This window comes from Sinocyclocheilus grahami, unplaced genomic scaffold, assembly GCF_001515645.1.
Source record: "Sinocyclocheilus grahami isolate Dianchi unplaced genomic scaffold, SAMN03320097.WGS_v1.1 scaffold487.1, whole genome shotgun sequence".
Lineage (NCBI taxonomy): Eukaryota > Metazoa > Chordata > Actinopteri > Cypriniformes > Cyprinidae > Sinocyclocheilus > Sinocyclocheilus grahami.
In genome coordinates this window covers 2,106-27,572 of record NW_015505666.1, presented here as the reverse complement: position 1 = coordinate 27,572, position 25,467 = coordinate 2,106, and the positions used below count along the sequence as shown (strand labels likewise).

General features: G+C 37.2%; 2 protein-coding genes across 2 annotated transcripts in view; one reads left to right on the top strand and one right to left on the bottom strand.

The window, feature by feature from the left end:
- LOC107553930 (epidermal growth factor receptor kinase substrate 8-like protein 2) overlaps positions 1 to 2,572 on the top strand; it is a 6,536-nt gene extending 3,964 nt beyond the window's left edge. The window contains exon 3 of the mRNA XM_016236275.1: positions 2,449 to 2,572. Coding sequence (XP_016091761.1) covers positions 2,449 to 2,572 — 124 coding nt within the window. The remainder of the gene's footprint in view (positions 1 to 2,448) is intronic.
- mgat4c (mgat4 family member C) overlaps positions 1 to 24,331 on the bottom strand; it is a 60,481-nt gene extending 36,150 nt beyond the window's left edge. Inside the window, exon 1 of the mRNA XM_016236294.1 lies at positions 24,247 to 24,331. The gene's annotated coding sequence lies outside the window, so the exon portion shown is untranslated. The remainder of the gene's footprint in view (positions 1 to 24,246) is intronic.
- Between the last annotated feature and the right edge of the window lie 1,136 nt (positions 24,332 to 25,467).

Sequence of the window (25,467 nt, the reverse complement as noted above, 5' to 3'; positions counted from 1 at the left end):
AAATGGTTGATCTAGTTGTCATAAACTGTCAAGCATATTTTCTACACATTTCTATAAGACTTTTTGTAAATTTGCCATGAATTGTGCAAGTGAATCTTGACTTTCACTAATGAAGAGAATGTAGATCAGCTAATGATAAACCAGTTCTCTGAAATAGCTCAAAGGTGCATCTCATGAACCTTCAATTGGAATGCATAGACAGAGGGCAACACATGAGTTACAAATTCTGACAATGGATATTTCCTCCCCTTTGGCCTGGTAAATCAACAGTAGCTCTGTGGCCGATGACATTTCAACCACACCTTCTGCTTTTGGTCAGGTTGAGGCCAGCCTCATTCACATATACTGCATGAAGTTGTGAGATGGTTCACTTGACTCCAATTCCACGTTACATTGCAAGGGAAGATATTCACTGTGATGTAGACGAGAATCTGTGGACCGACAGACTGGCATGTCAGGAGATGTAGACAGACTACACTGCAATTCCTCATACAGTGCTGCATGCAAAAGCAAAGTTCTGCCTAAGGGGTGTTTTCTGTGTTTGCCTTTCTAATTTTTATTTTATTTTCGCCTTTGTGCCCATATTTATTTTCTATCACATTGACGTTGTTAAGGTTTTTTTTTGTCAGACCACTAGTAAAGTGTAACTGTGAATCCTATCTAGTCTCTTTCAATCAATATCCCACATACAATAATGTGTAAATGTGCACTTTTGAAATGGATATATGACATACATAAGAAGTGCAGCATTCTGCATTTCAATACAGTAACTGTCATCCAAACTGTTGCCATAGTTTACATCAGGTAATACTATGCACATACTTCTTTGCAAATATTAAGGATGATTCGAGAAATGCACCAAAGCGACTGTGAAAAATTGTAATGAAGTTACAGGCCGCATCAGTAAGAACTTGGTCCTTTGTTCACTTCATTTTACCACAGATTAGTTTATAAACAAAGCACAATTCAAAGCAGAATTTTCAGAAAGACTGAACTTAAAAGACAATGCTTGGCTGACTATATTGGATCCAACAGTAATGTCGCAGCACACAAGTGTGAGTAACTGTTTTATTAGGTGATCACTACTGCTTTGTCTGTTATTACGGATCGTTTGATTGAGTTATTTATGTGTTTTTAACCTAAGGCACAGCAGCGTCCATCTGTGAAGGATGTAGGCTGTCAAACATACACAACTCTTAGCCAATCATAGCAGTGGCACTGAGCGTTTACTTCCAAGTCTACAATCCGCCACAACTATTCAAACAGAGCGTTCAGATGAGGGGGGTTAAAAACAGGACACAAAATAGCCTATTACTTCTAAATCAGGATGTTTTTTAATGTAAAAATCTTGATAATATTATAAGTGGACCAGTACAATATAAAAAACAAAGGCAGTTCATGACCCCTTTAAAGGGTTGAACATACTGTACGCCCTAAACAAACAAATGGTGTGAACGGTCACAATTAACAAATGTAAAAATATGCGCTTGACAAATAACATGACAAAATAACAACAAAGTTTAATTGAAGTCAGCAAACAGCATGCTGCCATGCTACAAAGCATGCTGGGAACTCAAATCCTTAACATTTCAGCAGTATGAACTTCTGAATAGTTTGATTAGTTGGGACAACATTTGGGGTAATTCTATAGGTACAGCAGCGTCCATCTGTGAAGGATGTAGGCTGTCAGACATACACAACTCTTAGCCAATCATAGCAGTGGCACTGAGCGTTTACTTCCAAGTCTACAATCCGCCACAACTATTCAAACAGAGCGTTCAAATGAGGGGGGTTAAAAACAGGACACAAAATAGCCTATTACTTCTAAATCAGGATGTTTTTTAATGTAAAAATCTTGATAATATTATAAGTGGACCAGTACAATATAAAAAACAAAGGCAGTTCATGACCCCTTTAAAGGGTTGAACATACTGTACGCCCTAAACAAACAAATGGTGTGAACGGTCACAATTAACAAATGTAAAAATATGCGCTTGACAAATAACATGACAAAATAACAACAAAGTTTAATTGAAGTCAGCAAACAGCATGCTGCCATGCTACAAAGCATGCTGGGAACTCAAATCCTTAACATTTCAGCAGTATGAACTTCTGAATAGTTTGATTAGTTGGGACAACATTTGGGGTAATTCTATAGGTCTGACATGGTGTTTTCTTTTTTTTTTAAACTTAGAAATTTTTTGAAAGGTTTTATAAACAGGAAAAGTTGCTTTTTTTTTACAACTTCACTGACTTCATTTAAATATTCACAGCATTATTTCAGCTCGTTTAGTGCCTGGAATCTGTATCAAAAAAGTTGCACACCTGCTTAGTGAATTCACCACAGAATATTTTCATAGTATATGAAGCAGTATATCTCAGACGATTAAATAAAATTTTATTCCTCATGAAATGACTCCTTGATGTAATATTCTCTCCACGTTCCAGGGTGGTGGACTGTCTTGGTATTCTGAATGGGGCTCAACTATTTTCCCTCAGTAAGGATGAGCTGAAAGCCGTATGCGGAAATGAGGGTTCCTGTGTGTTTAGTCAGAAAACTTTATTTACTTGATTTTATACCATTTTTACAAAGGAAACATCCCAAAAAGGAGTTTTTTTTAAGGTTTTGTTAGATTTAACTTACTTCTGTTTTTCCCCAAAATAAGGTACACACACACACACACACACACACACATTGGGGTTTTGTGTTTTCTATGTGTTAGGGTTAACATGATTTTATTCTCTACAAACTTTATATTCTATATTTTAAATCCTTACTCTACTTCTAAACCTAATCCTTGCACAACAAAAAAGCATTTATACATTCTCGAATGAATGAATGAATAAATAAATAAATAAATAAAATAGTATGATATATACGCTGTTTGGCCCAAACTTGTATCCTTAAAAATGTCAAAACATTTTTGTATGTTTTTTTTTAAATAATTTTTTAATACATTTAAAACTAAGTGTATATTTACCTTCCCTATAATTAATATCAACATATAACAATATCAAGATTAAATTAAAAAATATATATATTAATGGAACCTTCAGGGGACTGGAATCATTTGTTACAATTCCTACACACAACCCAGAATTAGCTGTGACTAATGGAAAATGTAGAAATTAGACACAAAATAGCCACTGACAAAGATTTAACACATCACTTGCTGAAGTGTATATCTGACGACTTGAGGCCCTCAGCAAACTCCATTCAGAGGATATCAAGAGAATGCCGGACCTCTATTGCACTGGTGGCCAATTCATGCGTGTTTCCAAACAGTTGCAATCTCATCTCAAAATGGCTGTTGACACGGTTTATTTGTTTATTTTTTTAATAATTTTGTCAACAAGGGTGAAATACAAAAAGACACATCATGACTACAATTAAATCGCTGAATTATTTAGAATAATTCAGAAATATGAGAAAAGAGAACATCTAAAACATCAACAAATTTAACAATGGCTTTAGTACACACATACTGTATTTACATATGCATATATATATATATATATATACAGTGGGGCAAAAAAGTATCAATGAAGACTATGTACGCATCAATACACTTTCGTTCTACTGTACGCGATTTTTTGAAGGAAGCTTAGCTTTCCACAACAAGGACTTTTTTTGATGTTCTACTTTATGTTGATAAATCTTTTACTATCTAAATTTCTGAATAAATTATATTTTTAAATTATAAATTCTAAAAATTAGACCATTTAAATTATAGATTTTAATTATAAATTCTAAATAGACTCTAGTGTCCTCTCTACAAGAAAAACACGGCTGACCCAAGCCAATGTTTGTGATAACAGCTCTAGGATGTGTCACCGCCGCGAGTCCCTCAGATCCGTACAAAGGTTTGAGTAAGGGCTGCATTGAGTGGCTGTTGTAATTCTCAGAGAGACAGGCCTGCAATCTCCAGTTTCCCAGACACAAATCCTGCTTATCTGCTGAGGGGAATCCTCCCCTCCAGTCCCTCTCTGCGGTCCAATCCCACGAGTTCCACCAGCTAAGCGCAACCATCCAAGGGGACAAAAAGCATACAGTTATATCACACAGTTGCCAAAACTGACCAATGAAAATACATGTTTTGGAAATTATCTTTGGATTTGAGTCTTCAGTAAGTTACTGTATGAAGCAGATGACGATGCATGCATAACAGTGTCAACTTCACAGCTTGTTCCACGAGAGCTTCTTAAAAACCTTACATGGGCAGAATTTGTAATTTATGGTGTCAGCCGCTACCGGTTTCAGAATGCATAATGCAAACATGCCATATCTTTGGTACAAAAGATCTGAGCCACATTGAAAGGACACAGCTTGGTCTGCCTAAACTCTTTCCCCATCCCAGAGGACTAACGGAGGGTGCCAGGAGATGAGAATCTGGATTTTGTTCATCACTTGCAGATGGTGGCCCATAATGAGTTTCTGGCCAAACAGGACATGGTAGATTTAAACAGCTCAGAAAAGTGTTCCCTAAGCAGGACAGCCTGCCAGATTGCAAAGATGTTGAGTGGGAGCTCTTAGCCATTGCATGTTGGCACACCAGGAATTTGCATTTTGTCACAAAAACATAATCTAATTGTGTAAATATCAGATACCGCTGACAGCAACATCCATCTTATACTCATGTTATTTTTTTATAGTAGATGATTTAATTCCCCCTCTTACGGCTTTCTCACACTGAATATGCAAATTGGCTCCGTTAGTCGTATTTGCCGTGATGACGTCCATTGAAAGCTCGTTCATTTTATTTGCTATGACAACGTGAAACTGCATTGTTGTCTATCTGAATCATTCCATATTCGAATTCATTCAAATGCACATCACTCAACAACTTCACATACACCGATTATTGATTCTACACAACGTCTGCTCTGCATGAAGGACTACCTTCAAATTAACAAGATCTCAGAACATATATCATCCCCCAATCCATTTAAATTTATCGCACCTCACTAATCCAAATCAGGTTTCTCAATTTGTTCTCAAGGACTGATGGATCATTAAAAATGAACAGGCATAAATTATAAAAACAGTTCATGGATTTTCATGGGATGGGCTTTGATGACAAATGTTCTAGTGTGTGATGATTATGACGAACTGGCAAAATATCATAATTCACACCACCTCCTCAAATCTCACCCCTAATGATTTAAGTGATGATATGTCATCTTAAAGCACTGAGGTGGCTGACGCACATGACAGCCCTTGTTCATTAGGTCTGATAAAATGTCCCACACAAGAAAAACATGAAAAATCAAGCACATTTGAAGGATAATACAGGCCCATGATTGCCTCACCGTATCGGTGTTTTCGTTTTCCACATCTCGCTGTGAAATACAACACGGAGGTGGTATTACGGCGAGAGTCTTTTTCGCAAGTATTATTTTCATATGATTTCATGTTGATGTCAAAAGAAATATGAGGTTTATTAGTTTCCTGGTGCTTTGTGTGCTTCATTATTTTGCCGTGACAGTTTAGTCTGGAGGAGGGAGGGGGGTGTTTTTCATTAAACGCTTGTATCGTCTCAGATGCTAATGGCAAACGTGGGGAGAGCAGGAAATTAAAACCTACATCAATACGTGAGAGGCCTTCCACAGTAACACATTTTCAGCCAGACTCTCAATTCATTATATGCTAGAGTGCAAAACATAGACTGCCGTATGTTTTTCCTATTCTGTTTTTATCGATAAGCGACAAAATCCACCGTCCGCAAGCCTAGTGTCTTGGTGTCTGTCACCGAGGATATTTCAGTAAGAAGACTGATGGTATTCGGTGGTAATGTAAAGCTTTCGCAAACTATTCACAATCCAAACATTCATCAACTCACCTCTGTCTTTTTTCCCTTTTTCATTACTGCTGATAGGAGAAGGAACACAAAACACATTTGGGCCCTCTGCGCTCCATAAAGAATATAATCAATTCTTTATTATTGCATTCGGGAGGCTTGAGGGCTGTCAAGCTGAGGAAAATGATATTGCTTGAGACTAAGAGAAGATAAATTCACGTGTGGAGCTTTGCTAATGGCGAATGGGATCAGGCACTGTCCGGTTTGTCTGAGTCACGTTACTGATGATAAACGACAGGCCGACGATGACCCAAGGAGCGCCTGAGATGACAACGTGACAATGTTCAACTGCGGCATGATAGCAAGAACAGATATCAAACCGTTTCCTCTGTCGAGATCCCCTGGGATCTCAGAAAACGCACATTAACCAGCCCTCCAGACAGGTGGTAAATCCTCTTGACGTGTTTATACTTATTTTATAGCCACAACAACCACATTAAAGGATGGCAGCTGGAGAGCCAGTATTTCAGCAGGTCGGCCTATGTTTGTGTGATGACGGTCTCCATAGTGACCTGAGAGGTAGCATCTTTGAGAGCAAGTTGCCAGAGTCAATGAAGCAACAAACATCAAAGGAAACTAGCATTTGCATGTAGGAAATAATCAAGCAGTGTCTGGAGACATGTTCACACTGCTATCAATAATTAATCGAACTCGGCTTTATAATAACTGACAGCTCCTCTGTTCTCCCGCATGCTTTCTGGTAATTTCCCCTTTTTCATCTGCAAACCTGAGCAATGGCTAAGCACAAAAGAATCAATATAGCAGAAAACAAGGAATTCTGACAATTTTATAGCTGCGCTAAACTAATCTCAGACTGGGAGTCGTTCCATTAAACTCCAATATGACTCCTCCAGGCCCAACTTCTGTCATCAAACGCTAAACATTAATTGGTTTATCAAAGGTTAATTGCTCAATAGATACTAGGCAGTTGGAATTTAATTGTGCCATTAAATGTTCTCGCTAGAGCCCCGGGTTCGGGTAATGGATTTTGTAATTCTAATGAAAATATTATTTGGTGGCAGCTGGACTGATAACAGTGTTGAGCATTGACAGGTCCATGCCCTCTCACACAGTGTCTGTCACACAGGGACAATATACAGAAGCGCATGAGTACACATGCTCGCTGCAAACAGTGATCGTATTTAGCTATGCATTGTAAATCTAAATGGCTCATTCTTCACTATGGCAGACTTGTCTTTCTGTGCCGGATTTTATGAATGCATTTGCGTCTGCCATTAGGGTGTAACACATCAAAAATGGGATGAGGAAATTGCATGAGCCACGCTTGGGCAAAATTCAGAATTGAGCTTACGCCATTTTTGGTTCATGAGTGTGAATTTGAATTACAGTGGCCATGCTGACAGGAAGTTGAATTGGAATGACAGGAAAGGGATTTACTGAACTGCAATTCAAAGAAATTCAATACAAGTAAGGCATTCGGGCAAACAAAGTGTTTCTCTAGGTAACTTTGTCAACGTTTAAATTCTGTCTCGACCAATATTCAAATAAATAATTTGTTAAATTGCTTGATTTGAATTTAAATTCATTTTAAATTTGAATTGCAATTCTGCATCCTTTTGCTCCCTCAATTTAAAATCAAGAATTTAGTAGAAATTTAAAAGTCATTCACAATTCAGTTCTGAGTACTGCGCTGTCCTGGCATGGCCACTGATATGGAAAAAAAGGACCAAAAAATAAAAAACAAGAAAGATTATGTGAGTTCCACCATTCAGAAGTATTACCCTGTATTCACTTTAAGAGATATTCAGAGTGTCTTGTGCATCATATATGCATTTTCGTGTGTTTAGCCTAACAGTATATACATTTCCAACCCTATTTTGTCTGATTATGTACCTTCTCTGGGAATTTAACTACTAACTGTGGATTTGACACCACAATGCTTTACCCGTTGAGCTATAGGAACAGAAATTCTCTTTAACGATCACTGGGTCATTCTCAGCACAATTATTTCAAATAATTGACCTTGAATTGTTGCTTCCAAACAACCATTCTTCCCTTCCATGCTTAATTAATCAGGACATTCACAGTAATTAATCTCAGAGGAGAACTGATTATGCGGCATAAAGTGATGGGTTTGTATTACACCGCTCTGTGGGCATCAATAACCAAATTTTAAATGAAAAAAAAAAAAAAAGAAACAACGCTTTCATGACTCCTAATGGCTTTGGCTGTGATTATGCGGCATAAAGTGATGGTTTGTTTTTAACCGCTCTGTGGGCAACAAAAAACAAATTTTAAATTAAAAAAAAAAAAAAAGAAACAACGCTTTCATGACTCCTAATGGCTTTGGCTGGGGTCCCGGACAAATAAAGCTTCCTAGATAAATGAATAACTGCATGATGTTTTTATTACATGCAAGTTAAAAATTGTGGTCATTCCCTCAGGCAAAACTAGAATCTATAGGAGTGATTCCTGACATGCAGTACTTTATGTTCTCATCATATAGCTTATGTCTTGACATAATATACACAATTTTTAAAGATGAAAATCATGTTATTCTTCTCTCAGCAACAAAATTTAAATTAAACTAATAATCCTGTTTTCAAGTTTCAAGCCATAAATCCTGATGTTCAGTACTAAAATTGTTCATATTGAAATTCTTATACTCACTGTAGAAAAACGTATACTACTGCAGAAATTTACCAGTGCATTTTCCATTTACAGACTTCTGTTATTTCTTACAGTCTTGTTAAAGGGTTAGTTTACCCCAAAATGAAAATTCTGTCATTAATTACTCACCCTCACGTCATTCTAAATCCATAAGACCTTCATTCATCTTTGGAACACAAATTAAGATATTTTTGATGGAATCTGATGGAATCTAAGAGCTCTGACCCTGCATAGACAGCAAAGCAACTGAAATGTTCTCAGGTCCAGAAACATAGTAAGGACATTGGTAAAACAGTCCATGTGACATCAGTGGCTCAACTTCAATTTAGCGAAGCTACGAGAATAATTTGTGCGCAAAGAAAACAAAAATAACAATTGATCTCCCTCAAGTTACGTCTTCCGCCATTTTGGAGAGTACCCAAGAACGTAATCAGCATTGTTTACGTTCGAGGGGGAAAGCATGCGCATGAACGTAATCGGCGTAATCGGCATAATCAGCATAATCAGCATTGTTTATGCTTAGGGTAAAGTGTGCGTATGCGTTGTGATACTCTCCAAAATGGCAGAAGACAGTAACTCGGGGGAGAAGAATTGTTGAATAAAGTCGTTATTATTGTTTTCTTTGTGCACAAAAAGTATTCTCATAGCTTCGTAAAAATGAATTTGAGCCACTGATGTTACATGGACGGTTTTACCGATGTCCTTACTACGTTTCTGGACCTGAGAACATTTCAGTTGCGTTGCTGTCTATGGGAGGGACAGAGAGCTCTCAGATTCCATCAAAAATATCGTAATTTGTGTTCCAAAGATGAACGAAGGTCTTACGGGTTTGGAACGACATGAGGGTGAGTAATTATTGACACAATTTTCATTTTGGGGTGAACTAACCCTTTAAAGCCTACATAGAACAAGAAATTATTAATAATTTTAAAGATTAATCTAATATTTAAAAATAAGTAAAGAGGTATTTTAAAAAGCGCCTACATTTGATCAGAATAAGTCTTATATAGGCCTTTTATATTAAAACTCCCTCCCTTCGTCCCCTCGGCCCTGCGTTTGCAGGAATTAGCATCCTGTGCGAGGTGCCAGCTGTGTTTGCTCTTGCCACAGAGGTGTAGCGAAACGCTTGACAGTGTGTCACTTCTAACCGCTGCCATTCTGCCGACGCTGCAACGCTCTACTCCTGACCCTCGCTGCCACAAAAGAAGTACACACACTTTCCATCTCCGCAGAGCTCACTGCCTGTCAATCTACCTATTCAAAAGTTTCCTCTTCCTGTGAGAGACCGTTCCTCCACCTCTCCATTTGGCCCTGCCTATAAGTGTCACTTCGTTTTAGATTCCACCACAGCCCCAGAACCGTACAAAAAAGAACTCCCACGGAGGGTTCGGCGGGATGGAGCAGACCTGCTGTTATATTAGCACTCCAGGGAAGTGCTGGTTCAAAAAGAGGCCTTGCGTCACACTGTTGATCCCTTTAGCTACATCAAAGAGCAGTTGTGATGATTGCATGGGGAGATTGAATGCCACACTGGGCACTCTTAGCGTGGAAAGAAGTTGTCAGTTTGTGCGAGCATTTAGCATGCTAATTGGAGTTATGGCCATCTGTAAAGTACAATATCTGAAGTCCAAGAGATTTTTTACTTTAAATGCCAGTTTTCATGATTCAAAAGCACTGGAAGGGAGGTTGAAGAAATTATGATTCTTTGACAAGGGGAAGGGGTATGAACTGCAGCATCTGTTGGGAAATAAACCAATGTTTGTCAAGGACTTCAGGAAAACAACATCAGTGAAATATAACCCAGCAACGGTATAGATAAGAAATGGATGGATTAGACAGGTTGGCGAATGAAAGAAGCAACCTTAGCAAGAACAAGATTGAAATTGCAGACTGTATGAAATTCTAGCTGTCTGTAGCCGAAAACTCTGTGGATGGATCCAAAGCTCATAGACTACAGCACAGTCTGAAAGAGAAATGTGAGATCCACACACACATACACTCTTTCCCACTACTGCTGCATTTGAAATTCATTTCTAACTCCCCCTCTCCAAAAAGTCTCACATTTATTTTTAGCTCTTTGCCTGGGAAGCATAAGAAAAGTTGAATGAAAATTCATTTCAACCCCCAATAGTGGTGAAAACCTATTTCTCTGAATATGTTTACCCCTGTACAACACTGATATAGTTACGTTTATCATTTACCTCCACTTACCCCAGCCAGTGTTGAGGACAAATATCCTATCCCAATAATCCAAACAGCCTAATACTTCAGCCTGATAGTTGAGATTCTGTAAAAAGTAAGGCTTTTCTTCATGTCCAGGATAATTTAACATAGATCACTATGGGCAGCTTGCACATTTAACGTGGTGCTTGCTGTTATACACTTGATTGCGTTCTACTGACTGAGCTGCGAGCGGTTCCTTGCCCTATCACCTTCGCTGCAGCATCCTTAAAAAACACTGTGACCATGGAGGTCAAAAAATACATAGAGAAAAATCAGTTAACATTTTTTATTCATCTGAAAGGCAGCTGCTCACTGACGCATGATCATCAGAAATACACAACCAAGAACATCATGACTCACTTTACCCTGTGGTTGTCTACTTGCACCTGCTATATGAACGCAAAAAATAATTGTGGACATGATTAGAAAAGGCTTAATGGTCTTAAAAGAATTGTCACATCTTTCACATCTTAGATCTTTGTGGTCAGATATGAGTGCCATAGGAAATTGAGCAATTGTTGGGGTACAATGCAGCCACAATGAAGCAGTCTTTGATAATGTTTAAACATATACCCTAGAATAAAAAAAGTAAAACACATTTGTTTCATAACAAGTATAATTAAAATCTATTAACATATTTACATATCACTCGATACTTACTGATATAAAAATTATATTTAATCTTTATTTGGAGTACTACATGTGCACAATGCACATTTCTTAATATTAAGCCTAAAATGTGTTTTAATATCACTTTTGATGAGAATAGTATGATCTTAGAATAATATCGGTCTTTAAGTGCAGGATATTTAAAGTGTACCTAAAGAATACTTGCAATAGTTCCACTTTAACACAATCAAATATTTTTCAGTATATCTATAGTTGGACTTCAGCACTACTTCCAACCAATTAAAGTGCATTAAGTACAAAATTAGTCGTTCCAATTTAGCAGACTTTAAGTATACCAGTTTAGTATACTAAAGTACAATTGGAAGGTATTTTTATTAAGCACAAAAATATGTAAATGTATTTGTAGTATACTTAGCATGAAATAAATGTATTTTAAATATATTTTAGTATATTTATTTTTCCCTAGGGTATCCAAATGCAATATATAAACATATAATTATGTCTGAAAATACTCTTATAAGCAACTAGGAAATGCACAGCTTTATTATATATATATATATATATATATATACACACACAAAATCTTGTATACTCATTTCATAGATAGATTATTTTTGAATGGCCATCAACAGGCAAGTCATGACGGCATAGTTACAGAATCTACCAGCAAAGGCACTAATCAGCCTGACCCCTGGCTGTGAATGACCAGCCTTTGGGATTTTACTATTTTCTCACACTCTCTCCTCATCAATGTCACGCTTTTAAGTAACCTAGGTGAGAACATACATGTTATCTATGCATAGCGTTGCCTAAGGCAGTGTTTCAAAAATGGGTCACAGGCCTACCTATTCCATGTGCAGCCATCTGATACATGAGCTGGTTTGCAATCTGAGTAAAGAGGATGCAGGATAAGCCAATGACGAAAGGCAGAAAACCCCTTTAAACTCATCTTTTCTGACCTGCTACTCTTAAAAGAGATGATTTTGCACATCTCTCAACACTCGCTTTTAGGAAAGGCGCTTAGAATGTTTTCCTAAAATGGTTGCACAGAAGATGGTGCTAATATGGTGAATCTTAAATGTATAAGCCAGATACAAAACAGGCATTAAATACCGTCACTCACATAAACCATTCCTGCAGAACAAAAGCACTATGTGCTTATAGGCTGGCATATGAACAATCGGATAATGTTAAGCCATAATAACAGTGTAAAAATAGTGGGAGGCATAAATGGGAGCTGCTTTTCTGCTAGAAAGACACATAATAATGCATAGCTTGGATCAGCGGAGTTCGTCTCCGCCGCCAAACTCTTTATTATAAGATGTGGGCTCCCTGGGAGCTGCTGTACGTTATCAGCGCTCATCAAAGGCACTGTCAAGAAAATGTAAAACTGGGACTTTCAGAGGCTGTCTCAGACGCTGTGCACATTTAAATGAGACAGCCTTATTAATTCTTCAAAAGCTAGGCAGCTTCCTTTTTCTCCCTCCGACTAATTTTGGCACATTTAGGAACGATAAAAGCTCTGTCACCCTAAAAAACACATGCGGATGGTCTCGGCTGTACTTGGAGGTCCAGTCTAGTGAACGCTGACTATTTGTGTATGTACACTTGGAACATCTTGAACAGGATGCCATGGCTGCCTTTTTCTTCACGTCGGTATATTTTAAAAGATATAAAAATGATTTAATATTCTAATATTTGTATATTTAAAAAAAATTGTATATATACAAATATTAGAATGATTTCTAAAGGATCATTTGACACTGAAGACTGGAGTAATGGCTGCTGAAAATTCAGCTTTGTCACACAGGTATATTTGTAGCAATAACCAACACTACTGTATTGTATGGGTCAAAATTATCGATTTTTCTTTTATGCCAAAAATCATTAAGATATTAAGTAAAGATCATGCTCCATAAACATATTTTGTAAATTTCCTACCGCAAATATATAAAAAATTATTTTTTGATTAGTAATATGCATTGCTAAGGAGTTAATTTGGACAACTTTAAAGGTGATTTTCTGAATTTAATTTTTAATTTTTATTTTTTTTGCTCCCTCAGATTCCAGATTTTCAAATAGTGGTATCTCAGCCAAATATTGCCCTATCATAACAAACCATACATCAATCAAAGGTTATTTATTCAGCTTTCAGATTAACTATACATCTCAATTCCAAAAAAAATTACCCTTATGACTGGTTTTGTGGTCCAGGGTCACATATTAGTGGGAAAACATGAAAAGTGCAACATCAAGGTGAAGCATTCCAGGTTTTCTACTGTGAGTACTGTGAAAAAATGCTTGTAATATTTTTCTAAACGGTTTATAAATGTAGTAATTTTTTACGGTTAAAGCTAAAAGTGTGTAATACTCTTCCAGCATTACAATACTATCTGCCATTTTAGTTGCAGTAACTGTATATAAGCCATTCGTAGATTCATTTACCATAAAAGCATAAACACTGCAGGCAGCATATAGCAACAGTGGCTCAACCAATGGCATGAGTTTGGAGCGGGGCTATCTGTTTGTCTTGACCAATGGAAGAAGGTGGTGTGTTTAGGGGAAACCTGCTTGAAAACAATAATTTGGCTACGCTAATGATTCAGAAATTACACACTTTAACAGTAATGATGCACATGACAGTCAAAACTGTCACACTTGAGTTCCAAGACACTTTCAGAAAAAGATGTCATTACATAGACAAGAAATTCCAATTCAGCTCATTGAAAACACATTAACCCGCCCAGATTACAAAGCAAATAGAAAAAGTGTGGCGCCAGCATTTCTTCTGAACTCCCAAAGATGCTGAGATTTGTTCAAGCCATCACGGCCATTTAAAAAAATATCTGTCACATTAAGACGTGTGTCCTATTCAATTTAAATGGAAATGGGGCAGCTTGGAAGAAAAAAAATCAGTTGAAAGTAGGCTGATTTTGAGGAAAGCTACAAATGAGAAAATAAGGTGATTAAATTGGAGAAATCTCGTCAATACAAATGTAAATGAATTTCTGCAGTCTGTTTATCATCCATGAAGGACAGTGCAGCATGTGAGAGAGGACTATTGCATATTCATTGTACAGGAGCAGCGCTTTTCCAGTCGGATCTAAAGAAAGAGAGGTCAAATGAATATGGAGAGGAGCTGTAGTCATGCCCTCTTTCTCTGAAACAAACCTTTCTCATTTTCCCTGAAGAAACTTAGTTGACAGTAGGGGGAAAGAGCTGCACAAGGACTTGTTTTCATGGGGAGATGGATTGGCCGATTTTTGTGTATATAGTTGCTCAGCTGTGGAGTTGTACTTTCTGACAGGGGACATCAAAGCTCTCATTATCTTAATTAGATATACTTCAGAATCTATTAGCATCAGCTGCTTTGCACATCTGAGGAAGATTTTAAATGTGCTATCGAAAACAGATTTTGAAATGCAAATTTTGAGGCTGTAATTGATATAATTTATAGATTGATAGGCTTTCGTGTTTTAGTGTGGTCTGGGTAGCTCATTAAAAATCCCTAAGGAGTCTCAAGCTAATACTTTCTGGAGGGCCCTTTTTGACATTTCTGCAAAACTAAGTACATTTAATCTAAATTAAATATTAATATTTTGTTCAAAACTAATTAAAATACAATTTTCCCTCCAAATCTGAATAAACTCATCACTCCTGACCAGCAAACTTAGACATAACTATTACTGGGATTTATTTATTCCCACAAAATAGCATCTTTAAAGGGACATTTTCCCAAAAATGAATAAACTGTCATCACTTATTCAACCTCATTTTGTTCCAAACCTGCTTGACTTTCTTTCTTCTGCAGAACATAAAAGACATCTTGAATATTTAAACTGTTTTTGATCACAATGAAAGTCAATGACAATCAATTACACTATCATATAAAAATATCTAATTTTGTTTTCCACAGAATAAAGAAAGTCATACAGGTTTAAAACCAAATGAAGGTAAGAAAGTGATGACAGAATTTTCATTTTAGGGTTAAGTATCACTGGTTACTGTAAAACTACAGTTTGACTGATGTATTCCAGAGCATTCAGTTATTAATAACCGTTATTAAGCAGTTGTATAAATTTGTGTCTTCCATCAGTCCATGAGCCCTACTTTCCAAAGGCTCACACCCGGGAGCACTTCATTTAATCAATCAATCCCCTAAGACTGGCCCATAGCAAGAAAGGCTGTTTTTTTTCAGTCAGTGCATCTGAAGGGCTGGCTGGCACTGGAGCTTGGGTGGATAATCCGTTGGATCGAGTCTCCTTGAGCAAGGGCCAGCCGGCAGCCGGATGGTTTTGGGCATCCCGCCCGGTCAATCCCCACACTCTGGAGGTCAACATCCAGTAGATGCCAGAGGTCAGAGTAGAGATAGACTCACTGTGACTGTGTGCTATGGCCTGGCAAGAACAGAGTCCTCTTCTAAAATGATCCACACAACAGATAAAAGTTTTCGCCTAATAAAAGGCCATTCTGTGTCCATGATATTATTCAAAGTCATTTGTACTAGAGACAAATTTAGTCATGATACACTGTACAATGATTCTCAACATTTTTCAAAGAAATTCTGTACTCCCATCATATTTAATTAATTAATTCATTCATTAATTCATTAATTCATGAATTAATTAATTCATTCATTCACAGATTATGTTTAGTAATGTCATGAAGCCAATGTGAAGATAATCAAATCCAATTGTACTGCAAAACCTGTGCAAAACATCCCACTATTTGGCTACATGGACAATAATGCTGCATTTTGTCATATGTCATAGCACATATGCCCAAAAAGTATTAGTACATTACAACATTAAATACAACTTAACAACTTAAAATATTTAAATATTTATAAAAACATCTGATATATGCTGATCTCTATTGGCTGGCCTTCCTGTCAGCATGACTAAGCCTCTGCAGATGATCCAGAACACAGCAGCATGTCTGGTCTTCAATCAGTCAAAGAGGACCCACGTCACACCTCTCCTGATTTACTCCACAGTCGCTGCCAGAATCAAATTTAAGGCTTTGACTCTGGCTTTCAAAACTGCCACTGGAACTGCACCCCCTTACCTCAATACACGTCTATAAGTGTATGCTCCCTCCAGTTGCAGTCACTGAATGAGTGGCACCTTGCTGGGCTTTCACAATGAGGCACCAAGTCACTTTCCAAAACCTTCACCCTCACTGATCCTCTCTGATAGAATGAACTGTCAAACTCTACTCAATCTGCTGAGCCTGAGACCATCACAATTTTCAAAAAGCATCTGAAGACAAGTCTCTCTGCAAGCACTTAACCACTCCACAACCTTAAACTAAGGCACTTTTTTTTTTTTTTTTTTGCATTTCCCTTCTGCTCTAGCTTGTTTCCTAATCCAGCTTTCTATCAAACCTGGCATTGTATAATATGAATATTGTTGATTTTGTTATTAATTTCTGACCTCTATCTGACCTGAATAAAACCATTTGCTTAATGCATAAATGTAAATCTAATATTTTAAATGCACGGTGTCATTTAAAAAAACTATAAAAATCTGATATCTAATATATGCCATCAAAGTTTTTAAATGACCCCTTGCAATTTTAACACAAACCACTAGGACCATTTAACCGTGATTCATTGTATGATTCCAGATGTTTCAAGAACTATTTTCTTAATTAAAAACAACAGTCATTGAGGGGAGAAAATTAAAATAATAAATATGATGTCAGTGTTCATGGTATGCATGTTTTTGGGGATTTTTTTGTGCATTATTAAAAGTTATTATTTACAATATACTCTATATTTAAGTCATCTTGCAGCTCCTTTGGAAGTTTGCTGAGGTCCCCAGTTTGAGAACTACTATATTAATGTTTTATGACATTTATAGTATCAGATAGTTAAAAAAAAAAAAATTTCGACAGACCCCTTGCAATTACACCTCAGAACACTAGGTGTCTGTGGACCCCCAGGGTTGAGAAACAGCTTTAATCAAGTAATAAAACGAAAATAGGAAACTCCATATTAACTCATCTAAATTAAATCACTGTTCTGATTAAACAATCATTATTATAATTTGTAGGGCTACATGTTTCATTGCAGCACATACCCATACAGCTTTTGTTCCACCAAAACCTGACAGTTTGTCTCTTTTCTCACCTCTAACACACACAAAAATACATACAGTCTCTCTTACACTTTCACCCTCTCCCTTTCTCACCTCTCACTTGCTTCCATGCTCTTTCCACAATGTCTCAGCAACCTTCCTCTCACCCCATGATCCTCGCTGAAGCTCTGTCTATCGCTTCATGTCATGTCTCATCTCAGGGGAATTTTAGGGTTTTGCGCAGAGGAACAGCATCTGCTGGGGGACAGGCGAGGTAAAGGAGAATTCCTGGCCTTGAGCATCAGCACTCCACTGGAAACTGTACCCTCTCCTCCATAACAAGAGAGATGTGTTTATTTTCATGACCTTTATTGGCATCCTTCTCGCCAATCCAGTGTGCCGTCGCTCTGTGGTTTGCCATAATTACTTTTGCAGACAGAGGTGAGAAGAGGTGCAGTCGCATCATACGAGTCACTCTCGCTGTTCAGGTGTCTGCATTTTCCAGCATACAGATTTGAATGTCAGTGTAAGGTTAGGCCAAATGACTTCAAACAGTGTTTCCTCTGAAATGGCTCGATTTGTAGAATAAACGCATTAAGCAAATACACTCCAAAGAAACAAAAGGGAAAATATTTGAACTGTGCCAAAATGAGATAAAGCAGCATTTCAACCAAAAATGTCATGAATTCTGACATTATTTACAAACCCTTATGTCATTCCGTACTATTTATTCATAAAATATTGCTCTATATGTTTTTTTTATATCTTCTGGTCACACTTTAGTTTGGGAACCAATTCTCAATATTAAATAACTATTAACAATGACTTTTGCCTCAATAAACTCATTGCTGCTTATTAACAGTTAGTAAGGTTGGATTAAGGGATCTAAAATATGGTCATGCAGAATAAGGCATTTATACAGTATATGCTTAGTAAGTAATGAACAGCCACACAAAAAGACAGTTTTTGATAGTTTCGCAAAGAAAGCTCAAATTTAAGTCATTAGTCACTAATAAAATCACCTCTCAAAATAAATGTTGTCTGTGCAGCAGGTTGGACATCACTGACTTCATTTGGTTTTCATAACCAAATGCCACATTCTCAAAGCTGTGCCAAATTTGAATTCTGAGTCACAGCCAAGGCATTTTTCAGTGAATACCGACTTAAATTTAATTTGGTTCCTCACACAAAGCTGCAATATGGCTTCAGAAGTGTTGAAATACAACAAGAGTTGTATGGACCATTTTTATGGTGCTTTTCTTAGTCCTTTTTGGAGCTGCTGGTAAGGTTTTTTGAGTGTTCCATTCTGGTTTGGAACAACATGACAGAATTATTATTTCTGGGGGAACTATCCCTACTGAGAATTTCTTGCTATATACAAACAGAAAGTTTACTGTAGCAGTTGTATACATAATGCTGCTATATTTGAGTATGCTGCATAGCATTAGTTCTTAAAAACAAACATTTAAGCACGCCAGAGCTGATTTCTGAATTGCCAATTATGTTAAATACCTGCCTGTCAAAAGATTCACTGAACTGTGAAACACGCTTTTAATTGTGACCTGAAAAAATGCTTAGGCAATTCTCTTCACAAGGTGAAAAAAGAGAAGAAAATTGAAAATAAATGCATAACAAGACAAAAAGGAGTGAAAACGCAGCAGCACAACACAACAACACAGGGACCTGCTTCCTCTCCATTAGCACAGCAACAAGCCTTGGGGTGCAGCTCTCGCAACAAAGAACAAGAGTCTCTCTCTCACTCTTCTAAAGAATACGATTTTCTCTCCTTCTTCTCCCTACCCTTGTACCCCGCTCAAATTCTGCTAAAATCCCCTGCTCTGGGATCTACATTCGGCACGCCACAAACCGTACTCCCTGATGTCTCAAAACATAAGTGTGTCTCAACATCACTCTCTTTTTGCTTTTAATTTTCCAAGGAATGCTATGCCATTTCACGCCTCTCTCCCTTCTCCCTACATGCCTAAAGCCAATATCTAGTGCATGTGTGACTGAGAAACTGCCTCTACAGCTCCAAGTGAGAAAAAAGAAGCTCCAGTGGATTTTCGAATGCTGTCTGCCAACGAGATCTTTTGATCAGCTGCCAGGTGATGACAGATGATCTGCATTAATCTCGCTCTTTCTCTGACTCTTTCCAAGCAGAGGGCAGTGAGCAAGGCTCATCGGTTTGAAAAGTGAAATGATGCCACGTGGGATTTCTTTGTTTCTTATTTTTTCCACTGTCTTCTGCTGTCTTCTCCGTGCCTCACTGCTTGAGCAAAACTCGATGACATCAGCAGAGCTGAGACAAACTCGCTGCAAAACAACAGGGGAAGGGAACGAGGTTAGACAAAGCTCTTGTTAGGATGTTTGAGCTAAAACTGGCCTATAGTGGGATGGAGGTTGTTTAAGCATGGGCCTACGCTGTTGCGTGCGAGCTGAAGGAGCGCGGTTTGGATCCTTGCTTTGCATTACATCAAACCTTACAAAATGCTAAACAATGTAATTATTTATGAGAGCGGAGCTGCTCTGGCTTGACTTCACAAGCACCCCATCGATAAAACACTCAAACAAATTTGCTTATTAACTTTTGTCCAAGTTTTAATTGTGCAGACGACACCCTGCGGCTTCTCAAAATACCCAAAGAGGAATGCAAACTTCATTGCAGACTGTTAGCTAGTACTTTCAAGCTGGCTTGTACACTGCAGAAAATGAGGTTTGCAGCTGTAATGCTGTAAAAAAAAGATAATAACAAAGCATTTCTGTCAATATTTTTGAGAACATTTCCTGTTAGAATTTTCTGATTTGTCAAAAATTTGTTGTCAATGATAGGGGAGGGCAATATACTGGTAGATACGATTAACCGGTAGAAATTTGTCAACCGATAGAGATTTTGGACTATCATCTCTATCACGGTTACACTCTCATGTGACGTTGCTGTGCTACATGGTAACAAAAACGTATAATTTGCCTGCGTTTCTAAGCAATGCAGTTTAAAAACAAGTGATTAAGACATTGAAGTAGCATAGCAATAAGACATTGAAATGCAATCAGCAGCAAAAGACAACAAATTTAGCTTGTTGCTGTGCTGATGGAGAGGAAGCAGCAGGTAGCTGTGTTGTTATGTTGTGCTGCTGCGTATATTGGATCCAGGCAGCTCTTAAAGTGACAGCAGTCTAATATTCCTGATGACAAGAATAATGAAATTTCTATTACATCTATATTTTTTATATAATAACGACCTTATTTAAAGCAAAAATAACTATATTGTCATATACAGGTGCATCTCAATAAATTAGAATGTCGTGGAAAAGTTCATTTATTTCAGTAATTCAACTCAAATTGTGAAACTCGTGTATTAAATAAATTCAATGCACACAGACTGAAGTAGTTTAAGTCTTTGGTTCTTTTAATTGTGATGATTTTGGCTCACATTTAACAAAAACCCACCAATTCACCATCTCAACAAATTAGAATATGGTGACATACCAATCAGCTAATCGTTACTGTGAAATAAAATTACTCTTGTCGTGATGTAAGATTTTGGTCATATCGCCCACCTCTAGTCAATGGTATGGCGGCTTGTTTCCTCCACAGGATTAAAAATAATCAAAGTAACTCTGACTCTTTATCTCACAATTCTGGCTTTTTTCTGCTATTTTCTGCAGTTTATATCTCTTAAATTATACTTTTTTACTTTTTTTGAATTGTGAGATATAAAATCATAATTGTGAGATTATAAAGTTGCAATTATCTTTTTTTATTCCGTGGTAGAAACAAAAAGACAGAATTCTACGTTTATATCTCTGAACAACTGCGAGAAAGAAAGACCAAATTGTGAGATAAAAATTACCTTTTTATATCATGGCAGAAACAAGCTTCCATACAATGGGGTACAAAACAACACTGAATGAAACACATTGAGTTTCTTCAAAATATCATATAAAAGAAAGTCATGTTTGGCACTATGAGGGTGAGTAAATGATGACAGAATTTTCATTCTTTGGTGAATTATCCCTTGAACACATTTAGTGACATGTAGAAAATCATCTCTGCTGAAGACAAAAATAACAACACAACAACATATATTATCGTCTGAGCTGCATAGAGAAGAAATGGCAGAAGAGAATATGTCTGTCTTCCATCAGTCCCAAATTAGCCTGAGGGATGCAAGCGCTCCATCTGACACATGCAGACACACGTTCATGTTTCAAACAGGCCCTGTCAGGGCACACTGACCCCTTGGCAGATGGTGCGTATCACATGTATCACCTCAGAATCATCAGCATGAGAGTTGTCACTATTAAGCCGACCCAGACCCCTTGACCTCGTCTCAAAATCCAAGTGTGAGGGTGACGAGACAGGAGCATCATTTCTGCAGGGTCACGGCCTTAACTCTATACAGCTCTCGTTTGTAGAAGATCTGGTTCTGCACACAGCACACAAATATTATGCCGATTTCTCTCAGCACCTCCAGTCACAGCTAACAGCTGCTGATGAACGAGAAGCGACGGCTTGTGATGGCGCTTCTCCATTAGAAAAACATAACCAGCTGTTATTTCGAAAGGGGACGGTGGGCTTATTACCGTGATTTCCAGCGGGAGTAGCTCTCCTGTTTGGCTGATTATTTTGCGTGGCTGAGATTCTGCAAGGGAGGTACGTGTTTTGTGTTGCTGACAGATAACAGCCTTTTCCTTTCACCAAGGTCTAAGGATAAAGGACAAAATATTTCATCCTGGAAATTATTATATCCGGTAAAGTCTGAGAAAAGCCATCAGCGAGCCAGTTTTATGCTGGCAAAAAGGAGCATATTGTTTCAAATGACGCTCAATGCTAAATTTGTCATTTTGTAATTTTGTGAGGGTAAATGTTACTCTGCAAGACCATTAAAGGAATAGATCACCCAAAATGAAAATGTCATCTACTCACCCTCGTTTTGCTCAAAAGGGCAGAAGGCAAGATTTTCTGTGAATAATAACACTCTATGAATTATTTTAATGCTACATTGTTACTAAAATTACTAGTTATTTTATTTATTATTAAATACTAGTTATTTTCCTGCATATTTCGGTCATTCGCGTTTTATATCCTTTTATATTCTCTATAAAATGGGTAGGTTAAGGTTTGGGGGTAGGTTAAGGGGTCTAAAAATCTTAATTGCGTATTAATAAAATTATAAAATTGCAAATTCGCTGTAAAATGGGTAGGTTTAGGTTTGGAGGTGGGTTAAGGGGTCTAAAAATCGAAAATTGCTTATTGATAAAATAATAAAAATGCATTGATACGAATATCTTAATGATATAAAAAAGATACGTAAATATTTGCACGTTTTTTTAGCTAAAAATACGTAGCGATTTGTACGTTTTAAATGTTGAAATACATCTAAATTGTACATTTTAGCATTAATAAAAACTTACAAAAATGTACGCTTTGTGCTTGTAAATGTTGCGTATTAATACCTACGTATAAACATGAGACCAGGCTGCACTGTTGGCTATTTTCAAGTTAGCTCATACTTTCAATCACACTAAAGAAAATTAAGAAACCACTCTAAAGAAAATAACATATACTGTACATAGTTGAAAAAAGCTTATAAAAAACATTTCCAGCAAGAATATACAAATGATTTTTTAGTTTATTGTACATGCATTATGCATTTGGCATATACTTTTATTTAGGCAATATTATATTCAGCTTATACATTTAGCTACTGTGTTCTCTTTTAATCGATCTTAGCATTGCTAGTATCATGCATTTTATATGTAAAAATAATAAATGCATTAAATTTGTATGTAAAAAAAGTGTTACTAATGGTTCAAGAAATCCCAAATTTACTATTATGGTTTATTAAACAGATAATAAAATAATAATAATAATAATAATTTATATAAATAATATATATATATATATATATATATACACACACACACACACACAAAATATGTAGACAAAATAAATATCTTAAATATATATTGTTATAAATATTATATAACAATGTATTAATATTATATTGTTATTTGTGCCACTTTTTATCTACCACCAAGGAACTACTAAGCTGTAAAATCACTTTTTATTTCTTTCATTCTTTGATTTTGATGCCTTTTCTGAACCAGGACTGCCACAGGGCCCCTCAAAAGAAAAAAGAAAAACTAACAGTCATTGCGTTAAACTTAATATTTCATCTTTTAGTTCACAGCATAAACTAGATTATTTTAGCAACTTCCTTTAAAACGCAGGCTATAACTGCACATTTACTGCTAATGAATTGCTCCGGGTACTGAGCCGTTTACTGCACCATTGAACTTGATGCAAAGTTTTGAAATAATGCTATGAGACAAGATCTCACAAAACTGCTTATATGGAAAACCTAATGGCTGCTATAGATAGAGATTTCTTACTTTAATGCTAATACCTTATCTGGAAACCGCTGCATATCTGTAGAGTCCACCACTTAACCTGACCTCAGAGTTTATAAAGTGTATCAGAACGAAGAGCCTCTTTTCCCTGCATTTACCTCTCTGTTACCTTTTAGCATAATTACTGCACCATGTTTAATGTCAGCTCAAATACCACGCTAATCAGCATCAGAAAAGAGGTCAGACTGTCTTACAATTGTTGCCGGCGTTTGAAAGGATAAAAGCCTGTGCTTGATTCTGCATAACAGCAGATCCTCTGGTCTCTTCTCACCCCTCCTTTTGTAAATCACAATGACATATTAAAGCAGGAAGGTTGTGGTGTGATTAACAGCAAATGCTGCCTGAACAAGTTTGGACTCCCAATTCAAAATGAAAAAGCAAGGACAAAAATTTAAATTAAACACAAATTACCTGCTTGCAGGACTCAGATGTGCTTGTAGGAAGGAGCCTTGTGGTTTGAGAAGATGACGATCAGTGGATCCATAGAAAATGGCTTGTTATCTATGTGAAACAAACAGAAGAGAAGAACATTGCTCATTTACTGGTGCTGTGACGAGTGAGTAAACATGAGCTACCAAATCCTCCTGTTGAGAATTCTATTTCCTGTTCTTTTTTTATTGGAGGAGGCAGCCGTGGGTGCTCGATTAAAGCAGGAAGGTTGTGGTGTGATTAACAGCAAATGCTGCCTGAACAAGTTTGGACTCCCAATTCAAAATGAAAAAGCAGGACAAAAATTTAAATTAAACACAAATTACCTGCTTGCAGGACTCAGATGTGCTTGTAGGAAGGAGCCTTGTGGTTTGAGAAGATGACGATCAGTGGATCCATAGAAAATGGCTTGTTATCTATGTGAAACAAACAGAAGAGAAGAACATTGCTCATTTACTGGTGCTGTGACGAGTGAGTAAACATGAGCTACCAAATCCTCCTGTTGAGAATTCTATTTCCTGTTCTTTTTTTATTGGAGGAGGTAGCCGTGGGTGCTCTGAAGAGTAGTGCATTATGGGATTCCATAGTGCTCAAACACAGAGGAGGCCTAATTGGCTCTCAATGAATGGCCATAACCATATATCACAAACCCCATGCCCAAGCTAACAGTCAGCTGAACTATTGCTGCCGCAGTTGCCTTTCCCTCATGTGCACACGCTCGTTTCCCAACTCATTCGGAGACAAATATTAACACAAACAACATGTTTACACAGGAGAAAGAGATGAACAGCTGCATTCACGAGTCACAGACACAAAAGCAAATTCGCATTTGAACACACAACTGTACACGCAATCCAATACGAACACAGTGATGAAAAAACACCCATGGCGGTTCATTGTGTGCTCTCTGGCTGTGAATTCACGCTGCCTGCACAGCAGACGGGTCCTCACGTAATTTTATTAGCACTCAAGGGTAGGGGAAGAGGTGTCTGCGGGGAACACAGCCTCTTCGAGAATATAGGATCTGACTAATGCCCTTTTCTTTCTGTTAGTGTGTGCTTGTGTGCTTGAACTTGTGTGTTGTAACCTTTGTAGTGCTTATATACTTGCTAGACTCCATCAATACACCCAGAGGATAACAATATCTCTCATTCACTTAATGGAAATCTTTCATTTCATTTGAAGTATCAACTTCATCCCAGA